Here is a 25,274-nt window from a genome sequence, read left to right as displayed (position 1 = left end):
GCGTGAGTGAGCGGTCGGAGAATCGAGCTTCTACGAGCGAAAGTCTTTTGGAAGTGATGCAACAGAGAAACAGTGGACCCTTCGAGTCTCGATTCCGGGACCGACCATAACAGCAGCAGTCATCGAGGACGGATAAGAAATCGCGAGAAAGTGAAAATCCGAGCGTGCGCGACGCGTGGAGGACAATATACGTAGTACGCGCCTCCGGATGCGATGCGATATAATATATATATAAGTAAGGTTTAAACAAAGAGAAGTTATTATGATAGTTATTATTGATTCTATTGAATATCCCTATGAATGACGCCCTAATGGTGATCAAAATCGATGATGTGACATGTAATCCCAACAAGAACATCAACAACAACAACAACTACAACAGCAGCAGCCGCATCCATAGAGCGAATAAAGTCACTGAAAAAATAGCGAAAACTCCCACGAGTGTTTTCCTTTCTGCTGCACAATCGACTTATGTCCTGTCTTGCACAAATTAGAGTTGCGATTGGAGCGAAACGATCGATGACATGCTGTGGACTGCGGATCGAGGATCTGTTCTGTCAGAAGCGAAGGCTCTCATATTTCAGGGGTTTAGGGAGGAAATCGGGGCCTGCAGTATCGTTCCGGGAGCAGCAGTCTCTTCCCGGTAGAACCAGTTCGCGGAAACCCTCTCCAGGGAAATGCTCTGCGACCTCGAATCAGATGTTTTCACTCTCCCTTTTCTTGGCGATCCCTGATTTCGAGAGGGGCTCCAGAGATCGAGACTTTGCAAGCCATGCATGGTACGAAAGAGATCGACATCTAGGAAAGGGCGCAACGCCCCTCGATTCCATGAAGGATTTGTGCAGAGGCCTCAAACAGCGCGCCGGTTCCGGAGCTCGGATGGAGACATGAGTGGGACCCACGTCGGCTCAGCCCTACAGACGTTCGACGAAATTCGTTTTCGGAATTAATTCATGGTTTCCGCCAAGTCTGAGATCGTCTGTGGAGGTGATCGCCCACGACAATGATTGAAACTTCTGGTTGATGGCCAGACGATTTGTTCGTTCGAAACCTCGAGCCGGCTTCCTAACAGAGCAACTGATGCCCCAGAATGGAGGATCGAGGCTGGGGACATATCTCTGGAAAGCTGTAAGAAACCATGATAAACCTGCGCTATCCCTGCGGTGTGCAGAGGGAAGTGGTCCTTCGCTGCCTTTGCTTAAAGCTCAAAACTCCACCTCTCCTACCCACTCCAGCCGCATCCTTCGACCGATGGAAAAGAATCAGGTAGACCAACAGCCTTCGTCTCGACTATTGCCCATGAGAAGTATGCCAAGCAGGACCAAGGTCTCACTTGCAGCGATCACGCCCGGGAGCTCCATAATTATTCAAGACAGTAAACCGATCGACGGCTTCGCTTCAAGTATAGAATCTACACACAGCAGCACGACATCGCAAACACCATAAAGACGATATTTGGTCTTCGATACGCTAGTCGAGCGTATCGTAGCGGGCTCCTTCCTTAGCTGCGCCAATAAGTATTTCAACGACCCTATTTCTCAGCGAAGATGTCGATTGATGCGTACTGTCACGAATCTGGCTATATATGATATTCTAAGAGCTCTTCTGCGACTATCTAGGAGGACACGCATGCGATCGATCGACTACAGCGGTTTGCTCTCTGGAGTGAAGCAATTGGTCCTCTGCTGGCTTGACTAGCTTCTGCTCGTGACATTCGACTGCTTCAACATTCCGCTTCGAATATCGACTCTCTCCCGTCTGGGAATCGACGAATCCCTGATGAGATAGACCTATCCAGGCATTTTCCATCATCGATCCCAGCCGCAGAGGTTACCTAGAGTCAAGTCTTGAGGAAAGCTACTTCATTGTCGGAACAACCATGAGTTTGAGCGAAATTTCTTTATTTTGAAGTTTCGAACGATTCCTTTTAATTCCCATCAATCTCCCAGCGTACAATCTGCAGACTCAATTGAAAATCGAGGAGTTTTTACAACTGGTAACCGTGGACGGTACCGAACGATTGCTGGGGACGCTGAGGGAAAAATGTTCTTTTTGTCAATTTCCTTCATCGTTGCGGAATGCATCAGACATACACAAAACACATCGCCACAGTCACAACTGGCTCCGCTTGATGAGCGGTCCAGAAACTTGTCACGCCTCGATCGCGCGTGGCGACCGATGACGGCCATCGTTCCTGCATCTAAGGCTATAAACACAATTTCGGTTGAGCACAATTTCGGGTATGAGTTGGAAAAAAAATGTGCCAATGAAAATGACGGCATCCTAAAAACGACATCGGTAGATGTAACTATCGCGATCGAATCCCTTCCTCCGAAACACTCGCCGACCGCAAATCGTCACCGATCCCATCGGAGCTCCTAGAATAAAGAAGATCGTCTGGGAAGCCTACTAGCCCGGAGTTGAGGACAGTAACTTTTCGTGTGCGCTCTCTCTCCGCCGCCGTTGTTGCAGATCGGACAGTTGTAGGCTCTCAAGATGGGACAAACGACTTTGCCCTCGGCATCACGTAGAATGTGGCCTCTGCGAAAAAAATAGAGGTTGCTTAAGAATCGTTTGCCCACACAACACTCCGAAGGATACCCCGACGATGGGAAATCCCATGCAAGGAGCAAAGTCCCTGCAGTGAGTCAGCTCTTCCCGAGGGAGAGGAGCTCGGGGAATTCCATCCTCTTCCGAACAGGAGATATTTTTGGAGTGAGGAACAAGGCTACTCGCCGTGAGGAGGAAATATCAGCCAAGGGACTCACCTGTAAAACTCTTCGGGCTCGCGGTTGTTTTGGCAGAACTGGCAATAGTTCCAGATGACGACTCGCTGTCTACTCGGAGTTTTGACGATGGTAGGTGGTTCCACGTGGGGTTTACCGTGCGGTGGTTGCTGTTGTTGCTGTTGAACGCTTCCGTAGTCCATCTGGTACGGTTGAGCTCCCTGGCGGACGTTCGGATAGTACGGCATCGGCATGGTGTACATGAGGGTCGGTCCGTATGGAGTTCCGCCTTGGGGTACCGCGGTGTATTGATAATACTGAGGCGCGTAGTACTGGGGATACGCGGGAGCTTGCTGAGGTGCTGCTCCCTTCGTGCCGGGCGTCATACCGAGAACGGTAACTCCGTCACACATTCCGCCTGCCATTTGCATCTCCTCATCTTCCTTGGCATAGGTCCGGTCTCCCGGTTGAGGCGAAGGCGTGCATGGTGGAGCCACGGGCATTTCAGTCATTTGCATCGACACGATCTCAGCGCACTCCATTGCGAATGTCAGAGGATGGGGGTCTGGAATTTCTCGGGTTTAGGTAGAAGCGAAGTTAGCCTCCGGGAGACGATCCTTCAGGAAAAGTTGCAAGTAATTTCCCTCGAAGGTCATCTCAAGGACTTGAGCCTATCCGGCACGGGAGAATCGACAATGTGGAAGCTCGGTCAGAGAATCCGAGATGCATCTCCACGGGAAAAGCCTCCGATGAGATAAAAACCATCCCGGAGCCTCTAGGTCGAGGAAGCTCGAATCTCGATTCTGAGACCCGGCTCGAGCATCGCGCGAGTGCCGATGATCACCGGTTCTTCTCGGAAATTCTCAGTGAAACCTGATGGGAAGGTTTCGCAGCTGGAGATTCGCCACTCCGCAGAAACGAGCCGGCCCGAAACGCGAGCTGAGACGATGCTGAAGATCTCTAACGATCGGACAAACTCACCGTTTCGAAGGGATAGCTGCACGACGGCCTCGGCAAAACACTCAACAGAAACGATCTCCTTCGGGCGCGGCTCTTAAATACCGGGGCACATGTGTGTCGGTGAAGAACGTGCACGCACCACGTCGAAGTCCGTTCCTCCGCCCACAATCACCCGAAGCGATTGATTTCAGAATCTCCAATCTCGATGGACGTTCGACAGATGAAACGAATACTTTCCCGAGGGAGATTCCCGGGGACGTGAGCCTAGGGGACCGCTTCAGCAACGGAATTTATACTCATCGCGGATGCGCGGTATACCGTGAAAGGAGTTCTTCTGAGCGAATCTCTATGCCCGATGGAATGCCCGAGATCGATCACGCCCTTGAACTGCGTTTCTTCCGGAATTTCTGCCTCCCCCCTCCCTTCCCGGAGTGGAATTCGTTATGGAAATCCCGCATGGAAGCATGGACGGAACGTGTCGTTCATCAACGAAACCTATGGAGAATGAAAATCAGAAATCAGCGCGAGACTGATGGAAGGGAACTGCCGCCCGCTCATCTCTCACTGCATGACTGAATTCATATCGAGGAAGAGGGATTATTTCAGAAGAATTGGCTTCCAGGAAAGGATCAATCATCACAGAATTCGGGCATCGATGACTTTTGACTCCAAGAGGCGACTTCGTGCCAGATTTTGAGAGAGCTCGAGCGAGTTCCCTGTCGCGGACCCTGGACGAGACGATATGCTGAATCCTGGGACTTTTGCCACCGGATAAATTGTTTGTGAAATTCCAGTCTAAAGGGAAGTGTTCTCAACATGAAACTACCTGTGACCGATAGCGATCCTGAATAACCGTCGTATACATAGCCGAGAGAAATAATGACCGAGTTTAGGATCTCCAAGAAGGTATGAGAGGTGAACAATGTTTTATTATGAACAGCTAAGGAATATATAAGTCTGCGCTCGGCGAAGCTTCACATCAGTTGCCTGGCCTGGAACATGATCGATACGAGTGAACCTAATTGGATGTTCTCCGAAGATCCCGCTGCCAAGCGTTTTCTGTAACAATGCGAGAATAGCAGTATCTCCGCTCCAGCTTTATCCATATATCAAGACCTGAGGTATATGAGATAGATAAGATATTCCGTCGTTCCCCGAGGTGAAGAAGAAAACGCTTACTCCAATTGACCGAGCTTGGACAATATAAAAATCTTCACTTTCGCTTTGAGGTCAAATTCCATGATACTCTGATGGACTTTGTGGACGATGTCCTGGAGGGCTAAGCTCTTCATTGTCTTGATATCCAGGATCTGCGAACCGATGGTCGACTTCTTATCTCGCGAGGGATCTTAGCGAATCAGAACAGCTCTATTTCGCCGTATACTTTACACAACATGACCTATGCCACAAATTGGAAACTCGCCTTCCTATAAGCGGTGGTTATATCGTCGTTCATGAGATGCGTCATGATGTCTGCTATGACCGATTTCTGGGGTGCACCGACGCACTGATAGACCTCCGTCTCATCGATCTTGCCCTGTGATAAGATTTGCAACTTGTTTGACTCAATGGGGAGGAAGATCATGGATCCGCGCAAAGACTCCCCATGTCCTCCTCGCGGAAAAACCCTCAACCTCTTCGGTGCCCGATTAACGAGGTTTCGAAACCGATGTATAACATGACTCACCCGCTCGCAGAAAGCCATGTATGAGGCCTGTAGAATGTTGAGGGATTTCCGCATGTCACCCTCGGCGAGATCGACAATCGCTTGTTTCCCCGCAGGCGTTATCGGGACGCTAATTTATTCAATGAAAAAAGAACGAGATTAAAGATCCCCACCCACGGGCTGCCGCAGAATTCCCGGTATACGAATTCAGCCGGAAGGATTCTTACTCCTCTGTCTTTATGACCATCTCGATTCGGGGAACCATCTGGGAAACTGACAGCGGACCGAAGCGGAATCGCGTGCACCTCGACTGCAGCGGCGGAATTATTTTCGAAAGATAGTTGCAGATGATGCAGAAGCGTGCGTTGTCGGCATACTTCTCGATCACTCTGAAAAATACATGTTCGGTATGATTGTATCCTCGAGATGGATTTCCTCGTCTCTGTCGGGGTTTCCTCTCCGGAGCCAATCGCGAGCCATCATTTCATCATCTCTTCTCGCTATGGAAAACTCGCATTTTCTCCTCGTTCATCGATGAACTCACCTGCGGAGCGCGTTCTGGGCGTCGTGCGTCATGGCGTCCGCTTCATCGAGTATGATGAGTTTGAATTTCTTGTTGAATATTGTTCTCGTCGACGCGAAATTCAGGATCTCTCCCCGAACTATCCCGATGCCTCGGTCATCCGATGCGTTCAACTCTAAGACCTGCTCGGATAGGACAGCCAGCGCTCTTTTGAGATGCTTCGATTGCAGAGAATGTACCGTACTCCGGAATTACTCCGCTGAGACGGCGGGGGCGAATTTCCCACCCCAATTCGGAGACCTCGCCTCGAACCATGGGTCTGACACCGATCGTGAAAAAATTCCGTTCCGACATCATAGCGATTCTTTACGCTAAGCGGTCAGCTGAGAGCGAGACTCATTCTCGCTCGAGTTTGACTCGAGATATCAAAAGCATTTGCTCTGAAACCTCCCAGCGAGTCGCTCCCGAACCCACGCAGGAGGATCTCGCAGGCCTGATGCGAGGAAAGACCGTCGAGTGTTCTACGAGGGAAGGGAAATCCGGAGGAACTGACCATTGAACTGAATTCTTTGGGCTCATATAATTGCCGTGCTGTCGCCAGAATCGTTGACGTCTTCCCAGTACCAGGAGGTCCATAGAAGAGCAGATGAGGGAACCGGTCCTGAGTCACGAACCGATCGACTGTAACCGGAAGAACTTTTGGTCTAGGTGCGCATTCGACTTGGATGTTTTCAGCGAGATTCTTCGGAGACGGAAGTTGGTACACAACATAATTATCATTATCATGAAACCCCCGCACTTGTCGAGATAATGTCTTCGTGGGCGATGAGGTCGTCCAGTGTCTTCGGTCGGTACTTCTCCACCCTGCGAGGAGGATACGTTTAAGATCAAACCCGACAAGTTTAGTACGGCTTCTCCTTCTCTGGCAACGAAGATTCGGGAGCGCGTTTTCTTGCACATTGTGGGGCAAGTCAGCTCTGGCTTATCGATGCAAATTATATCGGTGGTCCAATGGAGATTAGGAGAATGGAGACTCTCTGACGGCTTTTTCCGCGCTCAAGACACAGGGAACCTCGCCGAATCAGGCTGCGAACTTCAAACGGGAATCGCGCTCAGCAAGCTCTGTCTCCTGGGTTGGATGGAACTCACCAGGGTAAGTTGTGTAGGTCCGCCATCATGATCCCCGGTTGCCGTACGGAGGGATTCGAAGACCAATATCGAGAGGAATGGCTGATCCCGGTGTTTAGCGCTGTTCTTTGATGTTCCTCGCAGAGCTAGTCTTTTCGAACACTTTGGCGCCATCCGTCAGGCACCAGCTCAAGGAGAAAGAAGAGAGGAGGAGGCGCGCGAGTTTTGAACCGCAGGCCTTCTGCGATCACTCACATTATTATGTATCCGCCCGAACAATATACTATCCGATTGACCAGGACAGTGCGGCATGAGCAGTTCTTGCGTGAAGTCGGACATCTCGATCCACAGTCTCTTATGCGGGGACAAAGTCAAGGAGACCCATACGGGCGTCTCTCGCAGGCGTCCGATCACGGACGAAGGAAGAAGGAATCGGGGCAGGCAGCCTTCCTCTGGGTGTGTACGTCGTACATTCTCGAGATTGACATGAACAAGGCCCTTCCAGATGAGAGCGAGTGGAGAGCGACTCCACACGTGATAAGGGCGCTTATCAACCGAGCTCATCCTTGAATGCGGGAAGTCGAGCAATACGGGAACGACTCGAGTTTCGAATCAGAAATCACGGGAGCGCGGTTGATTCGCGGACCCCTCTTAGCTTCAGTGAGAGTTTCGTTGACTCAAAGATTCCTAGATCGGTCATCCTGATGAATAATAGTCGGCTCGGGTGTTTCCTTCCACTCACGAGAAGATTTTTGATACAATGAAGCGGAATGTCAGTTCGTGACTTCCGGTGTCGCTCGCGGCATTCCACTTCTGCGGATGGCCCGTCTCTCCACCGACTGTACCGCTCAGCACGCACTCTTTTCGTCGCGCGGACTTCGATGCATTTCCGTCCGAACTCCGAGATCATCGAAACCACCACCTCAGTTTTTCGGAATCCCGCGCTTCCCTCCATCATTCTTCAGCTCTGGAATTCAGCCGCGTCTGATCGCACGTAATCCGTTGCGATTCTGAGTGATGCGCCGTGATCCAGTCGCGATCCTGTATGATCCCGACGAGGCTGAATGTCAAAATCGAGGGATCTTTTGAGAAAGCGCCATACTCCGGTCGAATTCCCAGCAAAGATCACAAGCAGCATTCTATTCTTCCCCCATCGGGAGATTCCATTTACGTGGCTGTCCACTCCGCATACTCCTTCTACGTGATGCCCATCGACTCAACGCACGTTCTATTTCACGCCCCTCGAGAACTCGTAGAAGCGTGCAAAAGTACGCCGTTCAGAGCGGGAACGTCGAACTCCTTGCGTATGCCGATGATGGGAGCACTCGTCTGCTAGCTCGTGCTGCTGTTGTACAACAATAAAAACACAGCGATTTTTTCGCGAACACTCTCAGCTGCTCGTGAACGTCAGAGAGGCTTTGCTAACGGTGATCCCCAGTGAAAGAGCTCGTTACGCTCCGGCGCTGCGCAGCCTCATGAAGCGTTTGCTGTGACTTTCTGTTCGACCTCAGCGAATCGGCGACGTATTGAAATATCCAGATTGCTCGACCAGCTCTCAAGATTCCCAAACGGAGGAACATGAACTACGTGCCTAGTCCGCCGCGCGCGGGGTAAGTATAATCCTTCCCCCTCCCTTAAAAGCTATCCATCCGATTCCGAAGCTGTGGAAAACTCCCCAATCTCCTATCTGTACTTCCGGATTTATTTGTGACTTCGGTGCGAGGGATGTTCCGTTTGATCCGGCGATTCGTGCATATCATTCCGGCCGCGGAATGTGATAAGACAGAGTTATTCATTATCAATCGGGGTTCGGACTCGAGTCAGCGCTCAACTTCGGAATGACAGCACTTCCGGTTTCGTGTTGCCCCTTCATTTAGACGATGCCTGTTCAGGGTGCGTTTCCGGAATGATGTCTGGATTCCCGCCGATTCCAAGTCATCCCAGACCGGCGGTGTTTCCGAATTAGGCCTTGACTCCATGTTCCCGCAACGTTTGAGTTCCTCAAAATCGCGTACCTCATAAGCGTATGACGGAGCATCAACCCGATGGGTTGCGAAACGCTTTCGGATAGCGTTTGAATCTGCGTCAAGCGCGATCGCGGCTGACCTGGATTCACGCCTCCCGGCGCCGAAATTATAGAGGGGAATTTTCGATGATCGGAACAGGTCCCGAAATGCCGACTCGGCTCCGACTCCCCAGTCGGAATTCCGAATCATGCTACGCAAGCGTCGCGACTTAGGTTTAGGGAATATTCTAGAAGTTTCTCGGAGTATTTGTGGCGATATTACGATTCCTACTCTGACCTCAGCCCACGCGAAGAAGTAAAGTAACAGCCAATGGGAAATAATCATCTCCATTCTCCAGAATCGTGCAGCCGGCGTCGCAGTGGAGCCATGCGGTTCCAGCCTACATGCCATGGGCTCATCAGAATGCCCCTGCACACTTCATGCGCTTCCAAGGCGGCCACATGCTGGCTCCGGGGCAGGTCATGGTTCCTGGCGGCGCGAATACGGCTTCGGGTGATCTCTACGTGCATCCCGGCGATCCGTGTTCTTCGAGAATGATGCCGTCGGCGCAAAGTGAGTGGTAATCGAGGTCTCTCCCGGGAGAGCCGAAGTGAAGTTCGGGAGATATTCCCATCACGGAGCTTTGATAGATCTCAACTGATATGGGACGAATCTTACAGCGGTCCCAAGCCCGTATCCTTCGTTCCCTTCAACCTCGTACTGCATACCACGCTTCAAACGGAAAATGACAAGTGATCCGTGGGAACCGATTCCGGCGAAGCAGCTCGTAACTGAGAAGATGCTCCAACGGCTGAATGGGCTCAGTTTACAGGAGCCATGCACAAGGTAAGTATCGGGGCTCTTCGATCGATGCCTGGCAGAGAGCTGCGTCGGAGGATTCAGTTTTATTTCGATAGGGAGACTGCTTCGATATACCATTCTGTTTCATATTTCCTCCAGTGGATATGTCCCCAACAAGACCGCAGTCAACAGGCCCGCGGCTGCGGACGGGCTGATGGCGGCTGAGGATTCCTTCGAATTCAACAAAGCGAGCGACAATGCGGTCAACAACACAGAGAGCAATCTCATCTTCACGGACGCTCTGAAAGAAATCCAGCGCAGCCACCTGAACGCTTCCTCGTTGGAGGAACGACTAGCTCTCAATGAGTGAGTCCGAATCGCCTCGAGATGAAAACCTGTCGAGAATCCAATTCTCGGATTTCCCAAATTTCTAACCACCGTTCCTCCCCTCTGCAGGGTCAAAAAAGCCACGATGGCGATAGTTCCTTGGTCCCCTCCTATCATTCCTGTCGAAGGGGAGAAGAAATATCAGGATTTCCTACAGCCGCCAGCCAAAGACGAAGAGGAAGATAATGAAGCGAGCATGGAGATGTGATCGAGCAATATCGGAGTTTCTCTATCAGATTTGCTTTTCTTCGAATCGTGGAGCCAATTTCTCATCTCAGAGACGTATCAGCCCCCTCAGAATCAATCACCACAGAATGCAATCAGTCGATCTCAGGCATTTCATTCTCATCGAAACCGCGAAATTCATCGCCGTGCGACGGATGGTCAAGCCGTCCGTATCCCTCTCTCGAGTTATGACCCCCAATTCATCCGTGACTGCCAGGATTCCCGCGAGATCGGACGGCGGGGTCTGCAAACGACAATCCGATCCCCACAAACTCCGCGTTGGAAGCCTTCCGTCGTACCCATGGTCGATGCTCCGAGAGGCGGTCAACTCACAAAAATCCGTGTTTTTCAACAAGGAGCCAAATCTATTTGCATATGAAATTTACATTAATGATCAACTATATATATTTGTACTATTTCCCGAAATCGACAGCTCTACTCGTGAGAATCGGTGTATATATGTTCGTGATCGTAAGCGGGATACCCGCAAACATTATTAATGGAGCAAAGGACACGTACAGCCTGGAAGGGCCAATCCAATTAGGTAAAAACTGTGTATACTCGCGTGCCCCGTGAATAAAGAATTCTCGAAGTGTTAAGATGTTCAAAGCTCGGCATATTTACTTTCATTGCTTTTGAAGGTATCATTCTTTATTTTTCCGAGTGCGGGTCCGAGTCATGCATTCGAACTCGCTGCTCCAAACCAGAGGAGCCTCCCAAAATCCCGCCTCCCCTGGGGTTCCGTCAGATTTTTCGAAAGAATCGATCGCATCCAATGTTACGCCGATGCTTCCGCGTCCTCCTCATCTTTCTTGCTTCTACATGACCAAACAATCTCTTTCCGAACTGCTCGTGGGGATCTGGAAGATTTAATGGGGACGAAAATGAGGCGCCTCACTTTGGGAGGAGAATCGCGTCGGGTCTCGATCTAGACACCCACCTTCTCGTCACCGTCGGAAGAGGTCCTCTTGCGGGGGGTGAGAGCTCTCTTCAGGAGTGCTTTCCGGGCCTCAAGAGACACCGGCGTGCTCTCATTCGATTTTCCGTTCGGCGTGCCATGATTCTCCGCAGCCCTGCGCATCACAGAGCTGGGGAGGAGTAGCGGGGACGATTCGAACGACGTGCGGAGCCGCTTCGCGCCTACTGGCGTCCGGCAAAACGTCTGTCCATCAACGTCCAGATCGAATCCTTCGAGCAGCTTGCGGTAGGTTTCCAGCTCGTTGCGTATTTCCTCCAGGTCTCGACTTTGAGCCAGGAGTCTTTTGTTGATTCGTTCTCGGCGTCCTCTCTCCGCGATCATCTTCTGCTGATGGGCTTTTTCGAGTTTCTCCATCTCGTCCCGGAGATCTCGGATCAGATTATCTCGTTCGGTCAGTTTGAGCTCCGCCTGCTCGGCTCGTTTCCGGTAGGACTCCGATTCGGTTTGTAGGGCGGCGTACTTGCCGGCGCAGACATACGTCTGGAGGGTGTCCTGCAATTTCTTCTCGAACTCTCTGCGGCACCGCTCGAGCTCCTGGTTGTGCTTATTGCGGACTTCCTCCAGCTTCTGGGTGCCCATAATTTCGAGACGTTTCCGTTGCTCCATGAGCTTCGCCGACACGTCCTGCGTCGAATACAGGAGCTCTTTTTCGACCGCCGACATTTTATTCTCATGCATGGTGATCTCCAGCGAAGCGACTTTGACCTGCTCTTGGAGCTTGGCGGCTTCAACCTTGAGCCGCGTACACTCGTCCTTCAGATGTTCTCGCTCTTCGTGAGTCTTCATCAGAGCCTCTTTAAGCTCGGCGGATCTTCGCATAGCGTTCTCGACCATCTGCTTCTCCTTCACCAGAGCTTGCTCCAGCTGTTCGTTATGGAGTCGTTGCGTTTCGAGGATCCTATCTCGGTTGGCGACTGCTTGCTCATGCTTGGTGAGTTCTTGCTGCGCCTGAGAGAGTTTCTCCTCGGCGACGACGGTCTTACGCACCCGATCGTCGAGCTCGGACCGCAGCAGGGCGGTCTGTTCGGAATGGGTCTTCTTCAAGATCTCGATTTGTTTCTCTAGCGCTTGTTTCGCGTTGGAAAGCTCCGCCACGGTCGCCTCGTTCTGGCGCACCCGATCCATGTATGAGAGGAGTCTGTGAGGACGGGATCGCTCTGATTAATGATGGCTTCCGAACCAGCAGATCGCTCGCATGCAGAATGAAACCCGCGGTGGGGGGATTCACCTTTTCGGGTGTTTTCTCGATGCACCGAATTAATGAAGTTATTCTCACCTGTGATTGAGACCATTGAACTCATTCTTGACCTCTTCGCGATGCTTCGAATCGGATTGGTTCAAGTCGTCGATGGATATGTCGGAGTCATTCATCAAGTGACCCGTATGATGTATCTGTGGTTTCACTTCGAAAGTTCTGTTAAGCGATTCATGGCTGATGGGATTTTCACTATCGTCGTTCGGATTGACCGCGGTGTTGAATCTCGTGGACTCGAGGGGTTGACTGATCCGCGCAGACTTCTTGCCCTTGCTGCCGAATGGAAAACGCTTGCTAATTCATTGCTCATTGTCCGATGTGAGCAGGACACTCAAATATACGAGCACGAGGGAGTTAGGGGAAGACAACTCGAGAAGGGAATTCGCAGGGCTGATATGGGTTCCCCCAGAAACGCATCTTTCATGAGGTCGATACACGGTCAGGAGATCTTCAGTGTCGGAAGGCTAAATGCTGTCTCTCGGGTCTCTTGTGATGGGGATTGGCCGAATCCAGGGTATATATGTTACACGAAAATATGTCAAAGGACATCAGGAGATCGGGGGGCTTTCCAGTGTGAGTTCCCAGCCCCGCTCAGAGCTCCCCAATCTAATGAAGGAACAAGGGATGTTCTTCCTCTCAGACAAGAATCTTCGCACGGCTGGGTGAATTTGTCCTCCAGCGCTACATGAGTTGCTCCTGATCAAGCTGATGGGAAACGGAAATCAGCAGATCATCGGAGGAATAATAAGTCTGATAATAGTAATTCCCGAGTCAGTCAGAACGAATAAGATCTCCGATGCTGATTTGCGTGTTTGTAGACTTCCGAAGTCCCACGTCCATCAGGTCTTGTGTACACCCTACGAGCTTCCTCGAGGCTTTCCCCAGACAGCCCATTCGTGTCTCACAGCCCATCGAAATCCATTCAAGAGGCTCTTCAGAAACAAACTCCTCCGCCATCGGACTCGAGCAAGCTTGGAATCGGGAACGTTCCTCGACGGATCGTTGCGCGGATATTCGTCATAGGGAAGAAGGGACACGATATTCCTACCTGCATTGAGGGCTCTTCTCCATCGCGGCGAGCGGAACCGGAAAACTTCACAAACTTTGCACAGAAGAGCTCTGTTGTCCCCGATCTGCCTTTCAAAACGATCGGTATACGATGTGCTCTCAGTGATCACAAACGTGCATATAGAAGCTTGATGTATCCCCGGCTTCGGGTAGTGGGGTTCTGAATCCGAGAATATCCTCGGATCCGCCCCTCGATGACGTCGAAATCTCTTTCACGAGTGGGTTCTTCACCCCGTCTCAGTAACGGAGACCTCGGAGGGACCTAAGACACTGAGAGGAAGCTCGTATTGGGATTCAGCGGCTCTTCGGCTCGCGACCAGCTCAACGGTTCCGAGGATAAGACGAGGGTAATCTTTCGCGCATTCGCTTTTATTTTACGTCACTTATCTCTACTATTCAAAAAATGTCGTCTTGTTCTTTATGTTCTGATTTTACACCTGAATCAAAATACCTATCTTCGGAGCTGTCTCACATGATATCATCCAGAATTGCAAGCGTTGATTGTACAAGGCACACCCCGCTTCCGGCCTTCCGACTTGAACTTCTCGGGGTTTCCAGGAAGCCATATCGATGCTTCTCTTCCACTGTTGCGTCCCGACGAATCGATGCGATCATATACAAGAGTCTGTCGGGGATTATTGCAAGTTTCGAAGTCTCTACGGGCAATGATGATGTCTGCGTGTGAGACAGAGAGGTCCAAATGCATGTCGTGTATCCGATGGGGCTCCATCGATAAAAGTCTTCCCACAAAGCCCTTTGGAGAACTTGTTTCCTCCAATTCCGGACGATAGAGCTAAGATGGATATGTGCGTACGAAGCACTCGTTTATGGAGGTAATCGTCACTGTTCGGTTATCAGTCAAGTGACGTCATTCCAGCTAAATGGCAGACCCGGGTGCTCGTTCTACACCTCAATAGGGGGGCTCATAGGGCGTTGCTTGGAAAGTTTGATTCAAATCACAATGAAGGTTCCGTTTGATGAACCTTCGATATTAAACGCTCTATCGAATACTTAGTCAGACATTCATATGGAACGGGTCTTTAGAGTTATCGGTGTTTACAGCGGAAAGTGAATGTTCATAGAATTTGGCAATGATTAAGACAGGTATCATAGTTTCTCCATGGGATAGGTACAGGATCGCCCCTCGAAAAATCGAGAGCGCTTCGACGTGAAGTTCGTCGAACTAATCAAAAAACCCTGGGTTCTAGCTGTTCGTCACCTCCTTGCCGGTCTCTCACCGCGGGACGGCGAACATCCGGCTCGATTCTAGTCGGTAGTCGTTCGTAATTTCCAAGTTTTCTCGTATTCTACAAGGTATCGAATGCAAACTTGCTGAGGTTTATAAACGACGTATTCGTTAAAAGCACGTTCTTGAGCATCGGAATTGCCGTTGAAAACCGTAGGTCCTAACGGTAGGAGACAGCTTTGCCAAGAAACATGATCGGCGGCATCGGGACCCCAGCGACCTTTGAGCGCTACGCTGTTCCCGCCGTTTGCTTTTCCTGGTTTGCCGTTCTGATCCCCCAGAGCTACCTGGCAGAGTAGCTCGAAATTCGTCCCGGCATCCGACTCTTTTTTACTTTGGGTGTCGTGCTCGAATCTACGGGGAAGGAAGCGGTTTTCAGCTGCTGGAATGATTTTCGTGTCTCGGATCCGGGGAAGAGAGTCTGTTATTCTGAGATCGACTGATCGAGGGCAGAACTCACCGATCGTAGAACTTTATCCCCTTCATCTGGGTTGGCCATCCAACTCCCAGGTGAGTGGCCTGAACACCTCGGCAGAGGACAGAGAGCAAACTGGCATTTTCAACCGGATGCCAAAGTAGCCAATGGTTGCCTACGTCGCCGTCGGCCATGATGACCTCTTCGGATTCCCTCGACAAACGGTAGATATTCCTTATGATCTGCTCGTGGCGACCTGATTGGGGGAAGCCACAGTTATCTTGCTGGTCGTGAGCTCCGAGAAGCTTCCCCCCCCCGGATAGTCGCCTAGCAAACTCACTTGAGTTGTGGATGTATTGCAAAACCGTCTGCATATCGAGGCAGCCTAACGGCACTATCTGCATTTTACATTGCGAGGATCGATACACGTAATCCAGCGGATTTATTTCGTCCGCGGCATAGAGAGCTCCTCTCAGAATTTTTCGCGAGAACTGGACGTCCAGGTACTGCGTCACTCGATTTAGCTGCGCGTCAATCTGAGGAGGAAATCCAGACGTTTTTGAGGGGATATGAAGTAGATGATAGGTTTTTGGAGGGAGATATCGATAATTGCAGAAAATTTCGTCGATGGCTAACCTGGGCCTCACTCCACAGAGGTTCGATCTGTTCTAAGCCTATCGGCCCCCCTTCGTTCTCCGTATCCTCCCCGGGCGGGAGCAACGCGTGGAATTGATGACTCCTTTCAGCCAAGCGAAGCATCAGTCCAGCCAGCTGCTGTTCTTCCGTTCGGGAATTTTTCTCGAGCTCTTTCTTCTCACCGGAAAGTTGTCGCATCTCTTCGAGGATCGAAAGAGCTTGGCGGAGGCAGTCATCGGCTGGCACGGATCGCACTCTGCTACAGCCCTGGATCGAAGAGAATGGAGTCAGTTCCTCGATCGATGAGGCCAGCGATCTATTCTCACAGAAAAATCGACAAAGCGACCCCATTCCTTATCTACATACCTCGATCGTGGTCTTCAGGAGATCCTGTGTTGGCTTTGGCAGTTTACTGCTCCGAGTTTCGGATAGAACTTCAATCACAGCGCTGGCGGGCTCGTTGTTCTTGAGTTCGCGAGCAGGACTCGGTCGATTCACGGTGACCGGTCTGAACACGTCGGGGGCAGGCCGCAATGTGGACATGTCTTCAAATTTGGCTCCAGTGCGCAATTGGAACAGACGACAGAACTCCTGTACGGCCTCGGACTCCGTAGAACAACTGGTGCGAGTGGCTGTGCCGACGTCACCGACGCGTCCTGAGCGCTCGACAACGACGAATCTGCCGCGGTCGAGCGTGGTCAGCAATTGAAGTTTGGAGAATGAATAGATCTGAAAATAAACTTGGATTGATTTCCGAACTTCGTCCCGAAAACCGGAAGTTATGTCGAGAGGGCTTCCATCGTCGGGCTTTCCATCGAGGGCTCCCCTGGCAACACTCACAAAGTGACGATCGAGCTTCGTGAGATGAACATCGTAAGTGGTTTTGGTCTTGACGTCGGAGACGATTTCCCATTCCTGTGGTTCGGAGAGCCCGAAAGGATCGACAATGCTTCCCAGACCGCGCTCCCGATCGCTTCCTCCATGGCCGTTGTCGGTACTTCGCTTTCGTCTTTGTTGTTCTTCGTACGCTTCGCAGTCTGCATTGAAATCTCGCAGCGGTACGATGCGCATGACCGGGTCATCGGCTATTGGAGGGAGTCCGTGGTATGCTGAAGCATTTGGGGAGGGAAAATATCGTTAGGGATCAGCGGATCGAGGATATCACCGGGAAGATTCCGTTCCTCGGAAAGGTAAACAATTTTAGAGGCGGACCCCGTCTTTGCGCCGAACGTGACACTCACCGATGCGGGGGCATGGGTTTCCGTCGGATATGAGCTTCTGAAGCGCCAGCGTCAAGCTTTCCACACCTCGAGCAGCGCTCAGGTGTAGAGGCACGATCGAGTTCCGATCCGGCACAGTCAAAGGGGCTTTGATTGTCGCCAGAAGTCGGAGCATTCGAGTCGAAGCGTAAGTCATCTCCGGGAGGGGAGCCACGACATGGTGGATTATGGTCCACCCGTAGATATCCTGGAATTAATCGGATTCTCCATGAATTTCTGTTTTTTTTCGAAGTTCGAGCCACCAGTCGGAGTTTTGAGGGTATCCACAAACCTGGTGACCGAGATCGACGGGGGAGGTCTTGACGTATTTCTTGATTTCTTCGTCCTCGCGCAATGTGGCCTCAGGACTTGGTAAGCACCCACTGATGACCGAATTGAATCTGTCCTCTCGAATATCATAGTCATAGTTCAGAAGGAGTTTCGCCATGCTAAGATCGTTCAGTTTGATGGCGTACATCAAAGCGTTCCTCTGCTGGCCATCGACGAAGTTGGGATTCGCTCCTCCTTCCCTGCAATAGGATATCCGCCTTAGCCGGAGAAAATTCAACATATAGGTACACCCCCTCATGCATGAACACGGACATCCTCTTGAGGGATACTTGTAAAATGAACACACGATTTTCTCGAGTACCAATATACAAGGGATTCCCTCATTGTCGATAAGAATTAAACAATTCTCTTCTTGGCAGTCGGATTCCCTAATGGAGAATCCCCGTCAGTGACGACCATCTCAGCAGAGGCAGAATTATTTACCTCAGTAAGAATCTCGCGGTCGCGTGATTTTTTTTACAGACGGCCATAATCAGTGGAGAAATTCTCGCCGCAGCGGAATGAGTTACATGCATCACGTTCTCGGACACACAAACGGTGCCGGGGAACTCCAGATTGAGAACGGGGTAACAACTGAGGACATTTATATCGGCACCGGCGCTGGAATCGAAACGAAAATATTTTCATGAGACCTGGAAGTCTTCCGCCGTGGGAAATCGGTCGGAAAACACAGATAAGGAATATATTCTGTAAATAATTTCGCGATCGTCGTGTCTCATACCGTATCAGTCGCCGAGCGATATCGATCATCGGTTCGGGGAGTGGTTTTTTCTCCAGTCTCCAGAAGATAGCCGACAAGGGCGTGCGGAAAGAAAGATCCACGCCTTGTCTAGCAGCCGATTCCACGCCCATTTTGTCGAGCAAGAAGTTCGCCAAACTGAGGAAAGTAGAGGAATAAGACTCGAAGGAACTTATCGCTCCGATCTCTCGCGACATCGGCTCGCAGAGGGACTCGTCGAGCCCGACCGAGGAAGCATCCTCAGATCCGGCCGCCCCGGGAGCCATACTATTTTTTTTCTTGATGCGGCTCGAGCTCCTCAATGTCACGCGGTACTCACACATGATTCCAATTGATATTCGCGTACGTGAGCGCACAGCAACCATGCTCATCAAGAGCTTGAGGGACGACCTCCTTATCAAGGAGAGCTTGAACGACCTTCATCTGACCAGCGCTGTATTTCTGCTGCGCCGCTAAATGCAGCAAAGTCTGCTTGCTGAGTATCAGCTTCAAGGTCCATAAGTCCTTGATCCTGGAACTTCGGAATAATACCGAATTCAGTCCTGGAATCTCCAGCACGAACGAACTCAGGGGTCATACGAACCCACATCCTGCCGAGACTGTCCGTATGCGAAAGAAAAATAAGTTGTTCGAGACTGCCGGTGCATCAGAATCTCACCTCGTTAGCAGCTTCAGCGCTATCTCATAGTTCTCAGCTCGAATGGCAGCATCGACAGCCACCGTGATCGGCAGTTGCACAGTCTCGAGCTGGTCGATGAGAAGTCCTGGAATGAGGGACGTCCAGGGCGACTCGGCATGGCGTCCTCCTGCGCGATCTCCCCCCCGAAGCGAGGCGCTCCGATTGATGAAACTTTCATCCTCTCTCTTTCCGTTGCATGGCGGTGACCTTTCGTTCGCGTCGGATATTTCGGTATGCCCGTCACAATCGAGTTCTTTCTTCCCGATTTCGAAAACTGCTTGCATCAACGCTTGTCGCATCAGCAGGGTCTGCTTCGGGTAGACATACCTGGATGCGGGAAGATCGTTAGTTTTCCCTCTCGAGGAAAAGTCACGCGCTCCGAACAGAACCGTATAATTAATCGAGATTGGAGCCGAGCGGCTTACCTCCATATCAGCTGTGATTGGATATTAGTTTCGGTCGGTTGAGCTCTACAGATCTCTTCCTTAACGATCGATCTCCTATCGATCAATGACATGAGAACGCCTGCCCTCTCGTTCAGCGTCGCCAACGCGGCAGCGGTATTCCCTTGTTTATTCCGAACTTCCGTACTGACACCGAGCGAAAGCACGTAACGACAGCACAGGGTGGCCCCCGCGGCCGCGATGTTGTGCAGGACCGTCTGCAGATCGGCCCGATCCGCCGTCGTGTTGAGGAGGGGGACCATCGATCCTTCGACGAGGATCTTACAGACGTCGATCGGATCATCTTCGGCGCTCGGACTCAGGAACAAATAGTGGAGAGGCAATCGGTTGTCGGCATCGACCGCCTCGATCGAAGCGTTCGCTTTTTTCAGAATGAACTCGATGCTCGGGTCGCAGCCTGTGTTGTTCAGAGCCGCGAGATGGAGTGGGCTCTGCCGGCGAAGATTCAGCGCGGACGCCGAGAGCCCCTTCTCGAGAAGGAGTTCCACGGTCGCCTTCCGATCGTCGACCGACCAATTCTTCTTCTGCACGACGTAGTGCAACGCCGTATCGCCAGTCGCCGGATGCAGAGCGAGCAAGTCCGGTGTTCCCTTGTCCACCATGGCCCGGATGACTTCGGCTCCGAAAGGACTTTCGGGGTGGCAACAGAAGAGGAAGAACGGTGTCGCTACGTCGTCAGCCGACCTCGGCGGCATCATAAGCTCGGTCTTCGCGCCGTTCTGGAGCAGAAGCAGAACCGCATCCGAGTTACCTCGCACGGCGGCCTCCTGCAGGGCAGTGAGGTCCTTGAGACGAGCCTCCCGGTTGAGACCGCTCCCGGCGGACTCCAGGATGGTCTCGAGGAATTTCGACGATCGACAGCGAACGGCTTCGTGGAGAATCGGTCCTGAGGACTCGTGTTCGAGCGCGGAAAACAGAAATTTAATGAACGAGCAGACGTTGTCAACCTTCCACGGGACTTGTACGTCTTCGGCGCTCTGTAACGCGACCGAGAGGAGATTTATGCCTTTCTGCAGGAGACTCCGCGAGATCTTCTTCAGCGACTCGACGTCGGTCTTGTTGTCGACCAAGGGACACATGAGATCGGTGGTGCTGTACGACGCGCAATGCATCGCGAGTTTCTTGAGAGCGTTCTCGGACTTGAACGCGCTCCTGAAGGTTGAGAGCGACGCTTGACCGTAGCGAGCCGCGAACCAAATACATCCGTACGACAGAGCCGTCGAAACGGGCGTTTCTTTCTCGTTGTTCCCCGCTGCGAGCGCTTTTTCGGCGACGGGCAACGCGAGCACGAGGTCAACGATATCGGCCAAACACTCGTGATGTTCCTCGAGCGTGTCGTCGTTTTTATGCAGTTGTTGCAGCATGATGCGATGCTCCATGTGGACGAGCCGGTGGAAGAGGTTGTTGCCCTGGCTGTCGGTCTTCAGCGCCAGCTGGGGACAAGACTTCAGAAGTACTTCGAAACGCGCGACCTGCGTCGGTTCGAGCAGATCCCCCATTAGGATGCACGACGTGAGCAGGGTCTCGCCGAATCCACAGTCGAAACCGCGTGCGAAACAGCCTAAGCCGAGCATATACTTCACGAGGCCAATATGTCCCTTACGAAACGCCACCTCTAAGGAGCACATCTTGGCGTCGTTCAGCTGCGCAGGGCTTAGGTTAGCGATTTCGACCAGGAGTTTCACCACGAACAGATGGCCGTATGCGGCTGCATGGTGGAGGGCGCAGTTGCCGCTGTTATCCGCCAGATGAGGATTCGCTCCATGTCGCAGGAGGAGACAGGCTGCCGCCGTATGACCGTTCATTGCGGCGTGTATCAAGGCCGACCGTTCACGTTTGTCCTGCGAGAGAATATTTGAGAATATTAAGTCGAGCTCGAAAAAAGCGATTTATTTATCAAACGTCGAGATCCCGCGGATTTCTCGGAGGGAGTTCTCGCCGATCTTCCGAAATCGCCCCGGATCTGGCGGAACTCTCACCTGTCCATCGACCCGATCCACGAATTTGAGGAGGCTGATGAGCATCTGCAGGTGGTTTCCTCGCTGAGCTGCTAGCATGAGCGGAGTCACCCTGTCAGAGTGGGAGCCAAGAGGTTTATTGGCATCTGCTCCGAAGGCTGTAAGCGTAGAAATTCCGTGAGTCTCCCCCGTATTACGTACGAGCACTTTTCTTCTCTGATCTATCCGTAAGGATAAGGTTCCCTCAAATATGAATTATCTCGAACTTTCTTCCATTCATCATCGTAGATCTCTCGTATATAAATACATATCATAAGGAAATGGGCTCACCCAACAGCCGCTCGAGCATTCGTGGCTGGCACGACAAAATCGCTCTGTGTAGTGGGCTCTGTCCGTAGCGGTCCGAGTCGTCGAGGTGCGCGATCCCGGACAACTTTATGAGTAGAGTCAGTGATTCCACCCGACCATGGGCGGCGATCATGTGCAAAACGTTGCGGCCGTCGTTATCGACTTGGTACAAGTTCGCTCCGCGGTCGATGAGCCACTCCAGAGTTGATGTCGTACGGGCAGCCGCTGCGTAATGGATGGGAGTCCTGCCGAGACGATCTCGTTTCGTCAGCAGGTCTCGGATGCTCTGATCCATATTGACCCGTCGACTCGAGTAGAGAACATTCGAGAGAACATCGAGATTAGGCATTGCCATGAGCAAATGGAACACAGTGGTTTGATTCGAGTTGATTTCGGTGAAGAGATCGTTGGCCTCGAGTCCGCCCGTCACGAGGATTCTTCTGATTAGCGAACTTCCTTTCTCGCTATCGGTTGGTCGGAGAGCCGCGGCTATGGAGACGGCCAGGTCGTAGTTTCCGTTCTCGAGGGCTTTGATCGCGTTCGCCTCCGAAACGGCATCTTTCCCCAGGAGTTCTTCCAGCACGTCGATGCGGACGCCCTTCTCCAGTGCGATACCTCTGACCTGAGATATGGCGGCTTCCTTGGATAGTGGTGAATCGAGCACATAATCCCTCAGTAATGCTCCGTTGCCCTCTTTCTTATTTCTCTCACCCCCTTGGCACCACATGAGGTTTGTTTGTTTCTTACAAGTTTTTATATCGCAGTCCCGTCCGAGTAGGATCCGTATTGACGCAACGTCGTGAGCTTCGACGGCGTAGCTGAGCGCGAGCTTGTGGACGTGGACGCTCTGGTACATGTAGGGGGAGACGACCTGCGCGGACGAGAGGAGACGTCGCAGACCGACGTGGTCGCGTTGGAAAACGCAAGCGAACAGACGGTCGGTCGAGTCACTCGTCGGGGAAATCGCTCCGCCTTCGGGATTATTATGGTCCCAGAGTGGATCTTCGGTCATCTGAGGGATATCGGCGGCTAGTAACGAGCTCGAATGATCGTCGTTCACCCTCCGAATGGTCAACCGCATTCCAGCGGGACTTTCGGACTTGATTTTCTCGGGCTCGGTGCCGTTACGCCTGGTGGACGTGTTCGACTTCGAGTGAGGAATGCCGTTCTCGATTCCGCTCCTAGATTTCTCCCGACTCTCGTCAAGAGCTTTCTCAGCTCGTTTCTTCTCGGCGTTCGTGAGCTGTATTCGACCTCGATCCCTCCGCGTAACCGCGAGCTGAAGCGAGAGAATAATTTTTTTCAAAACAGGTCGTGGGTGAGTTTCGGGATCGGAACCATCGACGCCCAGACAGTCTTGGGTTCAGGAAGCAATGATTCGCCGAAACAGATCGACGTGACGCCTCCAGCATACATACCTTGGTTAAAATGCTTTCCGTCTGGATAGTATCGTGGTAATCTAGTACGTAGGTGTTCGGACAGTCCGGATCCTCGTACATCCACTGGATATGGGCAGTTCTGGAGTCTTGGTGTATATTTGTCACCACCTTGCAGGTGTAGTAACCGTCAGACGCGTTTCTGACGGCTAAAAAATCGCCTTTCAGGTAGATGACGCCTTTAGGGAAAGGCTTCGGCTCTTTTACTTTGGGAACTTTGGCTGGCAGCACTTCGAGGAAATCATCGTCCCCGTCCTCCGAAAGCGAGTCGTCCTTGCTCTTCGCGGACTTCTTCCGTTGGTTTTTGCGCCCCCGCTTCTGGGCCTTCGGACCTGGCTTTTCGTCTTTCCCGGCGGGAATTTTCTTGGCGGTTCCTGCCTCGGCTTCCGTGACCAGCGAGACATCTAAGCCATCTGCGGTGACATCTTTGGGGTCGGGAGGGGGCAATTCTCCTTTCTGCACTTTTATGGCTCGATCGAGAATATTCATGGTGCGAGTCCTCTCTTCATCGGGCAGCGAGTACAACAAGTGTCCGATTCTTTTCAATTTGAGGTTGGTGAGGATGGTTTCTCGATCGATTATATCACAGTAGTCGAGCGCGTAGTGGTTCTTCGATGACTGTTTCACGTTATCGAGCCATTCGATTTTGATATTGCCAGAAGATGGCGTGATTTTTTCCAGAGCTCTGCAGATGAAAAAGCCATCGCCTTCGCTGCGGACGGCGAGAAATTCGCCTGGGTCATAAAGTACTACCGCAGCCGCGTCGCTCGACGATTCCTTCTTCTTTTTCTTCCCGCGAGTGCTTTCAGCCGTAACCTGGAAGAACAAGAGGGGGAATTGCGAGTCGCCTCAGAAAAAGATGGAATTTTCTAGGATCACAGCTGCTCCCCGTCGTGATTATCTGGCAATTCGTCCGAGGCCTACCTGTTGAATCTGGTCGATCATGGAGCTCTGGAAGGGCTGGGTCGCGGTCCGAGACCTCTTTTCTCTCGGTTCCGGAGCCTTTGCCGGCGGCTTCGGCTGTGATTTCGATGCGGTCACGACTGGAGTCGCCGCCCTTGTTGTCGCTGCGCCAGCTGCGGGTGCCTCCGCCGTCACTGCAATATATTATGGATTGAGCTCAACAAACAGCTTGCGAATCTCACGTCGACTGTGTCACTCTCGACACTCAGACCCTCGCTCTTAGCGTGGTGAATGGGAACCACGGACGGCAATCGAGGGGAGAACAGAAACTCGAGTTCTGATAAGGAAGCTCTCTGCCAGCTGGCGCGAGCCGCTGTGAGGCGAACTACGGAAGCTCGAAATGACGAGTCAGCTCCGGATACGTCATTTTGAATACTGTGATAATCAATAATACTTGTACGGGTATTATTCTACATACTTTTGTGAATATTATTGTGTCGATTGAGGTTTGAATAGTTCTCAGTTATTTAGTCTCACCTTTTCCGACTTTTTTCTTCCGTGGTGTTTTCTTGGCAATGACAGACGGTTCCCCCGTCGTTTTCGGGGCGACGGGGATCTCGGGCTCGATTCCCTTCTCTGCGGAGCCGTTCTCCACCGTTTTCGCAGGTGGCGGAGTTTCAGTCTTCGGCTGTAAAGACACAAAATCTTTGAAGTCGATCGTGTTCCGGGTGAAACATCGATGATCCCATGATCTCAATCGATGGCTCACATCTTGTCGGGCGCTAGGGCCTCGAGCATTTCTGAGCGTGAGCTTGTATTTGCTCAAGGCACCCATATTTGTGCGGATTCTCAGCGGGTACCGATGCGCGATTCTAAACAACTCGGGCCCAAGCAGTATCACCGCAAGCAGAACGGCGACATATTGAAACGAATCGAGTTTTCGCCTCGACAGAAGACACCGAGAGACGCTCTCGAGCGACGGAGCTTATTCACTTTGATGACCAGCGGCAAAATACCCAAATGCACTCCGACAGAGAGACAGCTGCGTGAATTTCAGAATTTCATACGAGCGTCGGATGCTGGACGCGTTCCGTAGTAAATCGCTACGCTAATGAA

At 51.8% G+C, this 25,274-nt stretch overlaps 4 protein-coding genes across 4 annotated transcripts; all 4 read right to left on the bottom strand.

Moving 5' to 3' along the window:
* Positions 1-1,882: 1,882 nt before the first annotated feature.
* On the bottom strand, positions 1,883-3,753 carry LOC100900134 (uncharacterized). Its single transcript, XM_018640444.2, has 3 exons — positions 3,708-3,753; positions 2,769-3,291; positions 1,883-2,541 (listed from the first exon to the last, which is right to left on the bottom strand). Exons 2-3 carry the CDS (start codon positions 3,266-3,268, stop codon positions 2,379-2,381), a joined length of 663 nt encoding a protein of 220 aa, XP_018495960.1. The 5' UTR covers positions 3,269-3,291; positions 3,708-3,753; the 3' UTR covers positions 1,883-2,378.
* An 834-nt stretch (positions 3,754-4,587) lies between these two features.
* On the bottom strand, positions 4,588-7,165 carry RfC3 (replication factor C subunit RfC3). Its single transcript, XM_003745465.1, has 9 exons — positions 7,025-7,165; positions 6,675-6,739; positions 6,429-6,556; positions 5,897-6,057; positions 5,580-5,741; positions 5,374-5,482; positions 5,110-5,223; positions 4,866-4,996; positions 4,588-4,745 (listed from the first exon to the last, which is right to left on the bottom strand). Exons 1-9 carry the CDS (start codon positions 7,051-7,053, stop codon positions 4,661-4,663), a joined length of 984 nt encoding a protein of 327 aa, XP_003745513.1. The 5' UTR covers positions 7,054-7,165; the 3' UTR covers positions 4,588-4,660.
* Positions 7,166-11,022: 3,857 nt separating this feature from the next.
* On the bottom strand, positions 11,023-12,854 carry LOC100903229 (uveal autoantigen with coiled-coil domains and ankyrin repeats). The gene is made up of 3 exons (XM_018640438.1): positions 12,678-12,854; positions 11,363-12,539; positions 11,023-11,282 (listed from the first exon to the last, which is right to left on the bottom strand). The coding sequence occupies exons 1-3, from the start codon at positions 12,770-12,772 to the stop codon at positions 11,241-11,243; spliced, it is 1,314 nt and encodes a 437-aa protein (XP_018495954.1). The 5' UTR covers positions 12,773-12,854; the 3' UTR covers positions 11,023-11,240.
* A 2,136-nt stretch (positions 12,855-14,990) lies between these two features.
* LOC108863629 (uncharacterized) lies at positions 14,991-24,993 on the bottom strand. Its single transcript, XM_029112089.1, has 18 exons — positions 24,928-24,993; positions 24,696-24,846; positions 24,180-24,352; positions 23,238-24,071; positions 21,802-23,098; positions 21,493-21,629; positions 19,475-21,354; positions 19,029-19,376; positions 18,690-18,881; positions 18,353-18,508; positions 18,055-18,231; positions 17,573-17,810; positions 17,263-17,488; positions 16,862-17,130; positions 16,388-16,750; positions 16,022-16,288; positions 15,431-15,921; positions 14,991-15,324 (listed from the first exon to the last, which is right to left on the bottom strand). The coding sequence occupies exons 1-18, from the start codon at positions 24,991-24,993 to the stop codon at positions 14,991-14,993; spliced, it is 7,599 nt and encodes a 2,532-aa protein (XP_028967922.1).
* Between the last annotated feature and the right edge of the window lie 281 nt (positions 24,994-25,274).

The sequence above is a fragment of the Galendromus occidentalis genome, unplaced genomic scaffold, assembly GCF_000255335.2.
Source record: "Galendromus occidentalis unplaced genomic scaffold, Mocc_1.1 scf7180000077484, whole genome shotgun sequence".
Classification (NCBI taxonomy): Eukaryota; Metazoa; Arthropoda; class Arachnida; order Mesostigmata; family Phytoseiidae; genus Galendromus; species Galendromus occidentalis.
Note: the sequence above shows the minus strand (reverse complement) of the source record. Positions and strands in the feature narration are given on the sequence as shown.